The sequence below is a fragment of the Pyxicephalus adspersus genome, chromosome 10 (assembly GCF_032062135.1).
Source record: "Pyxicephalus adspersus chromosome 10, UCB_Pads_2.0, whole genome shotgun sequence".
NCBI lineage: Eukaryota > Metazoa > Chordata > Amphibia > Anura > Pyxicephalidae > Pyxicephalus > Pyxicephalus adspersus.
This window is the reverse complement of record NC_092867.1, coordinates 4,913,808-4,924,759: the sequence shown is the minus strand read 5'-3', so window position 1 is coordinate 4,924,759 and position 10,952 is coordinate 4,913,808. Positions and strand designations below refer to the sequence as shown.

General features: G+C 45.2%; 1 protein-coding gene across 1 annotated transcript in view; it reads left to right on the top strand.

The window, feature by feature from the left end:
• The first annotated feature begins 4,535 nt into the window (after nt 1-4,535).
• Nucleotides 4,536-10,952, top strand: part of CCDC186 (coiled-coil domain containing 186) — a 43,283-nt gene continuing 36,866 nt past the window's right edge. The window contains exons 1-2 of the mRNA XM_072424543.1: nt 4,536-4,604; nt 7,243-7,809. Of these exons, the coding sequence (XP_072280644.1) occupies nt 7,262-7,809 (548 nt within the window). The 5' untranslated portion in view covers nt 4,536-4,604; nt 7,243-7,261. The remainder of the gene's footprint in view (nt 4,605-7,242; nt 7,810-10,952) is intronic.

Below are 10,952 nucleotides of genomic sequence, written 5' to 3'. Positions count from 1 at the left end.
CTATAAAGTGCTATTTAATGCAGCTTATTTTATTTTTACACACCAACACACCGAGCCTCTTGCAAAGCATTCCAGTTTAGTATTGCTCTGAGCAACACAACCCAAGATGGAGTGAATTTAGAGAGATTTTTTTTCATTTCCTGTTTTTTGTTACACCAGGCAGAAAAAAGTACAATCTGCAACAAAGGCAGGGACACACACCACAAAAAATATCCAACAGGGGTTCCAGCTTTCCTCTGATAAAGAGTTTGATTTTTTATTATTGTCTGTATAGCTGTTGGTGAAATTCCTTCACTTCCTGTTTGGTAAAACTTTCTCAGGAAGACAGGAAGTGAGGAAACTTAAGCCTAACATAAGCTTTACCATAATATTAAACAAATATATATATATATATATATATATCTCCAACATATTACACAGCGCTGTACATTAGAGGTTGCCAATGACAGACAGTGACACAGGAGAGGACCCTGCTCAGGAGAGCTTACAATCTAAAAGGGAAAAGTATCACACAATAGGAGGGGGATATGCAATGGTAGTGAGGGTTTAAGAGACAGAAGACGGGTAGGTGAGGTTGAAAAGATGGGTTATAAGGGCTCTTTTATCTCATGTCCACAAAGCAAGTAGCTCCGTACTAATACTTAAAATGAATGTGTGGGTTTACCTGGCTTTGTGAGGTGACCCCCCAGTCCATGGAGCAGCTAGTATTAGGTGTTGGATATGGTGCAGGTATTTGCATGGTCACCCAGGTGTTGTATCATTCAAATATCAACCACAGCTTGTGCGATCAGTGTCTGCCCTGGCTCCTCCTGCATTCCGATTGGCCAATGATCCCTTGTGTTAAATTTGGTAACCAACAGAAAAGCACAGGTGGTAGTGATGGTGGTCGCAAAGAGGCCAAAAATCAATCAATTGTTTTTGCATAATGGTGCCCCAAGGTCTGGCGGATATAAAAGAAAATATGTGAGCAGATATCAGCTCTATGAACTGGGGGTCACCCCACAAGGTAAAGACACAGGGGCAGCATAGCATGGTGGCTCAGTGGCTAGCACTCATGCCTTTGCAGCGCTGGGGGTCCCAGGTTCAAATCTTGTCCAGGACACTATCTGCATGGAGTTTGCATGGGTTTCCTCCCACTTTCCAAAAACAGGCAGGTTAACTGTCTTCCCCCTAGAATTGACCTTAGACTGTATTTAAGACATATGACTATGGTAGGGACATTTGATTATGAGCCCCTTTGAGGGACAGCTAGTGACATAACTATGGCCTTTGTACAGCACTGCAGTATATGTCTGTGCTATATAAATACTGTGTAATATTATTAGCACAGTTTAGAGGAATGTGCAGGCTGTCATTGCTGCCTTCCATGCTGCTTTTGTATAATCATAAAGCACACGGACTGGTTGGTTAGTTAGTATGAGCAATGCCACAGAGCAGGTAAGTGGTTTTATTAGCCTGGGTCAGGATCACTCGTAATACAAAGCCCACAGTACCAGAAGGGTATAGAAGATGGCATGAAGTGACAATGGCCTGCAATATCTGCGGGTTGGGGTATAAGATGAGATACTAAAGCCTGTCACACCAGGAGGGTTGAGGTCTGGGCCACCATTAGAAATTTCTGCCCCCCACACCTCACATGTCCAAGTATCAGAATTAAAAAAAAACAAAAGTCAAGCTCTTTTGATCAGATTCCAATAAAGGAGTCCTCTACCAATGGCGGCCCTAGTTGGACTAAATGAAATGGAATGTAGGGACTATGGACAGCAGTACCAAGAGGGTTTGGGGTTGATAAGATGGCATTGAGATACTAAGGCCCACCAGGAGGGTTGGGGTCTGGGCCGCCATTAAAAATTCCTGGGCTCTCCTCCCTATGTCTAAAAGTTCCAACATTAAACAAGTGAGCTCTTTTGATTGGGGCCCGATACAGAAGCCCCCCCCTTGTTTCCTACCAATGCCGGCCATGGTTGGGGTATAAAGGATGACATGTAAGGACTATGCCCTGTAACACCAGAAGGGTTGGGTACAAAAAAAATGGCACGGAGATACTACAGCCTGCAACACTAAAAGCGTTTGGGTCTTGGCCACCATTAGAAATTTTGGGGCCCTATACTGATTAAAATTTCTGGGCTCTTCCCTCCATGTCTAAAAGCATTGTAAAAGTTAAAGAGGAACTAAACTGAAAAATGCCAAACCAAAAACAAATCGATACTGGGGTCCCACGTCATCCCAGCATCTGTCTCCGAGCCAGCGCGCTGCCATTTTTTCCTCTACCTCTGGGTTCTTCTTCCTAGGTCCCAGGCGCAAGATCAGGTGATGCAGATTGGAAAATAACTGAACCTAAGAACACTACAGTTCTGCTAGGGATGCGGAAGTAATTAGGAGAGCGGAGGAGATGTCAGCATAGCAGAGCTCCGCTTCCTGATTGGCTGAGGAAAAGGAAATCCTGATGATGCTTGAACTGTCACATCAGGGTTTCCCTTTTCTCAACCAATCACAGAGCACTAGAGGTGAATGGGGAGCCTTATCCTCATTTAACCCCCAGTGCCCATGGATCCCTCACTGTCAGGAGGAGTCCCACAGCTGTGCTTATATAATGAATGCAGCTGTGGGAATCATCCTGTCATTGTGTGATAACCTATAAAAAAAAAAAAAAAAAGTTACACAAACACACACATTTATTAAAATACTTTAACAATAAAGCTTAGTCCTGTTTTTTTACACAAAGATTGTCTACCATTTTGTGTAAAGTGAAACTTGTGAGTTTAGGTACGCTTTAAACTCTTTTGATCGGGGCAAAGTAGTCCACAAAAGATGGCATGGAGAGACTACAGCCCCTCACACCAGGATTGGGGTCTGGGCTGCCATTAGAAATTTTGGGACCCCCAACCACTACCATATCAAAAAGTTCCAGCTCTTCTGATTGGGGGCCAGTAGAAAAGTCCCCCACCAATGGTGGCCCTGGTTGCAGTAGATGAGATGGCCTGTAAAAGCTTTGGATAGGAAAGAAGGTACTGAAAGACCATGGCCTGCACACCAGGATGGGTGAAGTGGGGAAGAAGAAACATGGGGCCACCACCGGCACTACCAGGGGTGTTGCCTATGGACTGCCCTGGCCTTGGACCCAGTTAGGTTACAAATCTCCCCAAAAAAGAAAATCACCAGACAGCAATGTGACCATTCTGCACACCACTCAACAATTATGTTAAAAAGTTTCCCTAAAGAAACTGGGACCCCCTGCATGCACAACAATAAACCACGCCCCAACCTGGCCACACCCATAACCGAAGCATGCGCAGAGCTCACCGCCCTCACACCGGGCAGCCCTGATGGAATGACTCCAGGCTCACCCCACAGGTTAGGCCCCGCAATTGCACATAATAATGTCCTTCTAACCACCACCAAGCCTTGTCACCCCGGTATATATATAGATACGGGCCTCCCTCCCGTTATTTCCCACCACACAGCCATCATTACCCGCTCACCAATGGATCTCCGCTCCGCGTTACAAACTTGACCTTACACGCTCCGCCCACCACGTAAGTAATCACGTGACACATACAGAGTCCCACCAGCCTCCGAGGGAAGGAGGAGTTGCGAAAAGAAGGGGTGTGGTCAATATTTATCGCCATGGAGACCCAAATATTATCGGCATTGAGGAACTGAGCAATAGTATGACTATGGGACAGGGTGCCCCCAATAATGTCACTATGGGGACAGAGTACCCCTATAATGTCACTATGGAGCAAGTGCACCCCTATAATGTCACTATGGAGACAGAGCACCCCTATAATGTCACTATGGGGACAAAGCACCCCTATATTGTCACTATGGAGACAGTGCCCCTCTATAATATCACTATGGAGACAGAGCACCCCTATAATGTTACTATAGAGACAGAGCACCCCTATAATGAATGTCACTAGCAAAGACAGTGCACCCCTATAATGTCACTATGGAGACAGTGCATCCCTATATCACTATCACCTCTTGTATTCATAGGAAGAAGGCAGAGCACCCCAATATCACCTCTTGTATTCATAGGAAGAAGGCAGAGCACCCCAATATCATATCCTGTATATATAGGAAGAAGGCATAGCACCCCAATATCACCTCTTGTATATATAGGAAGAAGGCATAGCACCCCAATATCACCTCCTGTATATATAGGAAGAAGGCAGCACCCCAATATTACCTCCTGTATCTATAGGAAGAAGGCAAGGCACCCCAATATCACCTCCTGTAGGTACTATCTTACAGTGCAGTTGAGCTCGGCGGTCGATAGAGGGCGCTTTAGTTCCTATTCTACTAAAAACCCTAAAGCTCCTCCTACTCCTTTTCTTGACTCCTCACTTTAAGGTAACCTGTACATAAGCTTTTCCCCATAAACCCCACCTCCTAATCGTAGCCCCTCCCTGTGAAAAATTGACAGAAGTGCGACTCCTCCCATTTCAATCACCTTGCAGAGCTTTCAGAGGTGCGCTCTGACGTCGGCGGTAGTGTTGGCTCTGATTGGCTGAGAGCGCTGCAGAAGGTGACGGCACGGCGGCCATCTTTGTTGATGTGTCAGAGTCTGGGATGGATCCGCAGTGAGGGGAGACCGGCAGGTGAGAGGGGAGCACCGAGCGGGGGACCACACACACCGATATACACCGTGCGCCCCCTGTGTAATAGGTGGGGGGTTGGTGGGTGCTGGCCGGTAGGAGGGGGGTTGGTGGGTGCTGGGCGATAGGAGGTGGGTGCTGGCTGATAGGGGGGGGGCTGGGTGCTGGGCGATAGGAGAGGGGCAGTGAGCACTAAGTATTAGGAGGACACAGTGGGCACTGGGTGATAGAAGGGGATAGAGCAGTGGCACTGATTGATTTTGAGGGGTGGGGTGCGGTGCACTGAGTGATAGTTGGGGTATGTGTGGGCACTGGGTGATGTCAGGGGATGGTGGGCACTGATCTCAGGTATTGATTGATTGGTTCTGGCTGCCTGCCATGTGGTTGGGGATGTTGCGATATCCAGGAAGATGGTGTAGCGATCCCCCGGAAATTCCTGTACCTGTCTGTGCTGTCTCTGCATTGCCTATGTGTGTGATTTACAAATAAGGGAGCTGGGTGTCTGTGCCAGATTCATGGCACCTCTGTATACCCGCTGTGGGGGCTGGGTACATGGTCATCACTGTAAATAAACAATCAGCAGCACCCTGATCTGCATATTATGAAGCAAAGGGAACTACAAATCCCAGCATGTCCTTCCAGCTGTCCCAGGATGTCGGCAGTCTGGATCTATTTGCAGCAGGTTGCATTGCTTTGTCTACCCCCCACCCCCACCATAACCCCCATCCATCATTATCACCAACTGACTGACAGATTATTGATTTCAGGATATTGATATATCCAGCAGGATTTATGGCAGTGACTTTGCGTTCCTCCTCACGTTTGGTAAATTTACCATGTTGTTACTGTATGTTACTCTGCTACATAGAAGTGAATGTGTACTAGGAAGTAGGCAGCACAGGGAGCAAATTTTTTGTTATGGGGCTGCCCCCATTCCTGTAGCTGTTAACATTAGCTGCCCCCATTATTGTGGGGCTTTCCCCTTAATATTGAGATCAGGTTGATGTTGGGTGAGAAGAGTGGGGTCACCCTTCCAATTCACCCCAAAGGTGTTCACTAGGGTTGAAGTCAGGACTCCCCATGTCTGTTATGAAGGGGGCTTTGTCCCCCGGGGCACCGAATGAGGGAACAGAAAAAGGTCACCAAACTGTGACCCCAAGGCTGGAAGAACACAGTCCTCTACAATGTCTTTGTATAATGGAGAATTACCCTTTAATAGAGACACCTGAACTCCATCATTGGGAGGGGTTCACATATTTTTGTCCATGGTCAGGTGTCTATAAGCTTGCATACAGTGTAGTTTGCTGTCTTGTTAGCGGTTCCCTTTTCATGTGTTATGCCGGTGTTTCCCATAAGTGAACCCTTGAAATAACTTCCTGTATTCAGGGAACCCCTTCTATAATTATTATATCCACAGATCACAGTATATTAGTCTGGGGGTCAGTGGGAGGAATTCCTTTTACATTGCTGGCCATTGGGAAGAAAGTCATCCTTACAGACAGCCAAAAAGATCATTGGGGTCACCTAAACCTGGGAGGCACAAACTGCTCATTGCTCAAGGAACCCCCAGCAACCCACTGGAGGAACCCTGATTCCGAAAGACTATTTTATGCTGTTGTTCTTCCTGAGTCACCGGCCTTCCCCTGATCTCGGTGAGCTGATTTTGTTCCCCCAGCATAGGAGCTCTTTTGTGTGAGGATAATAGGAGTCTGTTGGCTCGTTCTCCTTGGTCTGAGAGCTGCTCAGATAATTGCTTTCTGTGGGGCGGAAGTCCACACACAAACAAAGCCTCATACACGGCCTTCCCATCTACCTACCTTTCCTCCACAGCTCTTGTCCCGCATACCTTTCTGCCTTGATAGAAACCCCCCTAGCCGCTCTCTCCGCTCCTCCAATGACCTAATAATGACTTCCTCACTCATAACCTCATCACACGCACGGCTCTAAGACTTTTCTTTGGCCGCCCCGACACTCTGGAATGGTCTTCCTCGTCTTATTCGGCTTGCTCCTACTTTCTGCTCATTCAAAAGAGCCCATTTGCAACCCCTTTTTAATGTACAGCACTGCGTAATATGTTGGTGCTATAAAAATACTGTTTATTAATAATAATAACTTTTAATAACGCAAAGAGCAAACTAAATGTCATCACACTGAATGACATGCAGAACTTGAACAATCACATAATATACCTAGATTGTTGGAAAAACAGTGCTCAACCCAGATATTTTTCTGGGTGCGATGAAGCTGTAGGAAGGTGGCAGCCCCTGTATTGTGGCCTAACTCATTAGTAATCACCCAAAAACAGCCGGGTTATCACACAGTATTTTTTTAGCGCCATGATATTACGCAGCGCTGTACAAAGTCGCAGCGCTGCAAAGTGCCGGGTGGTGCGCCAAGCGAAAAGGGGCTGGGGGGAATACTGGAAATGGGTCTAAATGTCCCCAGGTGAATGAGCTGTGAGCGTTTAAGTTGACCTAAATGTATCCCTAAACAAAACTAGATTTATAAAGCCTTCATGCCATTTCAGCTTATTTGTTACATGGACATTGCTTGGGGACGCACATTTCATAGCACTGATAGGTATTGAGTTTCTGTATGAATTTGAGCTTATTTAGTGATAATTGTTGGTGTTTTGTTGCAGATCTACATCTTGGGAAGCCATGGAGGAGCCTGATGGTCTCTATGAGGACAATGCGACCTCCCAGGTTGATCAGTCTGTTGCCCTGGACTGTAATGTAGATACGGGCACACTAAAAGAACCCAATATTGCAGCAGAAGAAAGGCAGACTCAGGAGGAATCTGTTGGCGATTGTGAAGAAACTGATGAAATTTGTGAATTTGAGCAGCCGGCCCAGCTTGGACCTGAGGTTGGCTCTGAGCCCTGTGACTCTGCAGATTCTACACAAGTAGAAGCCGCTTCTAAATCCTCAAATGAGGAAAATGGCGTTCCCGAAATCTCCCCGGATGTGAAGGACGATGGCCTGGACACAGAAACCCCCTTTAATACAATCAGCACCAAAGAACTCCTCTCCAAAATCCACCTTCCGTTGTCTCAGGAGACTTTACTAGAGGAGATCGAATCGGAGCTCCAGTCTACAGAAATGGAGCTCAAGCAGCAGAACGGACTGACCAAAAGTGGGATGGCGCTTTCTGTGCTGGAACATTGCGTTCAGGAGAAGTATGTGCAGCAGGAAGACACCATCAGGAGGTGAATATCGCAAATCTCTGCTCTAAAGCTGTGTGTTCACTTGGCTTTGTTTTTGTTGATTTAAAGTAAACCCATAGATAAAAACATTTGCAACCTCTATTTAATGTACAGCGCTGTGTAATTTGGTGCTATATAAATCTGGTTTATTTATAATAATAATAAATAATTATGAGAGGGGATTTGTAGAAACATCTGTTAGCTGCATGTAGTTCTAACTCTGACCTGTTCTCAAAGCATATGCGCTATTTATCCTTATTGAAGAGATCCCTTTAAATTCCTGTCTTGGTGATTTTTAATTTCAAGCCTTCCACTCCCTAAATATACTGGGGGGATAAAAGTCTTTGTTTTTTTTAAAGGGTGTCTATCACCAACGTTTTTACTTTACCTAAATGTGTAGACAATCCTTTTTATATATAGGTAAAAATTAAATATTTTTTTCTTTAAAACACTTTTTTTTAAAGAAAAATAAAAAGGGAAAGGGGAAGCTCATCTCCTCCTGTCTTTACCCCTGTGGCTGTAAAATTGAATGGAAGCGCAGAGCCTCCTGGGATACCCCCATCAAGGATTCAGGGAGGCTCCTGGCTGTTCCGTCTGCGCATCCCCGAGATCAGGCATTGAGGAAAAAATGCCGATCTCACGCATGCGCAATGAGATCAGCACTCATTTTTTTTTCTCCCATTTACAGCAGTCTGTCACCCAATCTCAAGCCTGCACAGTGAGTTCAGGTGACGTAACCAGAAGAATAAGGAAAATGGATGAAAATGACAGCACTTAGCGCTTCCTCCATGCTGTGACAAAGGAGGGTTCCTTTGGACAGGCCAGCGCATTAGTTTAGTTATTATTATTATTATTACACAGTGTTTATATAGCACCAACATATTACACAGTGCTGTACAAAGTCCACAGTCATGTCACTAGCTGTCCCTCAAAGAAGCTCACAATCTAATGTCCCTACCATAGTCATATGTCATTAAAACAGTCTAAGGTCAGTTTTATGGGGGAAGCCAATTGACCTAACTGCATGTTTTTGGAATGTGGAAGGAAACCAGATAGGATGCAGATAGTCCTGCCCAAAATTTAAACCTGGGACCTAGTTCCACTTTAAGATGTATTTACTACTTTTCCCCCCAATTCCAGTCTCCAAATTCTCACCGCTGTCATGGAACGACATTTTGGTTCAGATGATTTTCTTGCTCAAAAAGTTCCTGATTGCTGTATAAATCTGTACAGGTTTACAGAGGGGTTACACCATGCTGGGCCAGTCCAAAGTAGTCAATACCCCAATAGTTGGCACCATGCATTTTGGAGCCTTTTTTCAGTCAAAATGGTCAAGTGGCTCGCCTATTAAAAAAAAAAAATGGGCAGGTGACTCCTAAATTAAATAGATTGTCTCCCAAATTCAAGAATCCATTTTACCGGTGACAGGTCAAGCTGCCCTGCTGCGATGAAGGCTGCCATTGTCTAAGCTGTTGTTTCTGGAACTCTGACATGGGGAAACCCTTGAAATAACTTTCAGATCCTCAGGGAACCCCGGCTATAATTATTATATCCACAGCTCACAGTATATTAGTGTGGTGGTCAGTGGGAAGAATTCCTCCTACATTGCTGGCCATTGGGAAGAATGTCACCCTTACAGATAGACAAAAATATCACTGGGGTCACTTAGTCTGAACAGAGCGGCACAAACTGCTCATTGCTCAAAAAAAAAAAAAACCCAGCAACCTCTGGGGGAACCGTGGTTAGAAAGCTCTGATCTAAGTGCAAGGAAGAGATTTTATTCTGGGACAGAATGCAGGATTGTCATGATTTATCTGACTGTCCTGTTTGTTGGGTATTGGTAGCCTTTAGTATGTTAAAGAGGTGACAGATAAAAACTTCCTGATAATTTCCTTCCAGCACAGAATTCAGAGACAGTTCCACTATATGTAAGAGTCACCAAGAAAATGTTTGCGTCTAGTGAACATGTCCAAATTGCTGAGCACAGTACTTAAATGGAATGCTCAGTAGAAATCCCCAATGTAAAGCAAACCAAAGCAAAACCACTTATAATGATTCCCAGATGTCTGAGCAGTAAAGGAAAGCTGACTGTAGTGCTCAGGGACTCCTGATTCTCTCCGGACCCCCACAGGAAGCAGACACAGTAAAGGTTGGGTCATTGCTTTAGACTGATCACATGACTGGGTATAAAGGAGTTAAAGGAAATAGTAGACGGATAGCAGCCCCTGTATACTGACCCAACTCATCAGTAACCACCTTGAAAAGTGGCGGGTGGTTACTGAAAAGTGCTGGGTGGTGCGCCCAGCTAAAAGGGGCCAGGGAGAACACTGTAGTATTGCTCTCTGTATATCCCTGTTAACCTAAATGTATTGTACAATCAGTTTGCAATGTGTGAGTGATCATCTGTCAGTGTGGGTCTACGTCTGCCTGCGTTCCCTCAATGATTTACATGATTGGAGGAACATATTTGCAAGTGTGATAGCAGAAGACAATATACGTAAACGCCAACAAAAGGAGGCGCGTGTAGGAATACACCTACCCCTATTTACCTAAACAAATATTTTAGCCAGGTGATTTCTGTCTAGTCGGCTCCTAACTTTTCTGTAGCTGACAACTCTCTTGTGATGAATTCCCCAGCAATGTCAGACCTGCACAGATTGTCTGACTACAAATCACCCCTCTAATGTTATAGAGATGAGAGAAGGAAAGTGAATACTGTAGTTTAAAGGTAGAAAGTCTCAGGTAAGTCTGACAACTCTGGGATTCCAGTGAAGCAAAGGCGCTGTGTTGTCAGGCTCTGGGCATGTTCTCCGTCTCGGTTTGTCCTTGTAAGCTACTTCTCTAAAACAGGAAGTGATGGGAAAGGGCAACTAAACTAATAAAAGGAATGGAGGAGCTCAGCCATGAGGAGAGATTAGCTGAACTGAATCTATTCTTCCTTGAGAAGAGACGTAAAAGGGGGGATATGATCACTCTGTATAAATATATAAATGGTCCATATAGAGAACTCTCTTCCCCATTATTCACTGTAAAGTCATTACAAAGCACAAGGGGGGCGCTCTTTGCATCTGGAGGAAAAGAAGTTTAAGCTCCGGATAAGGAAGGGATTCTTCACTGTAAGGTGTGAAAATGTGGAATCGGCTCCC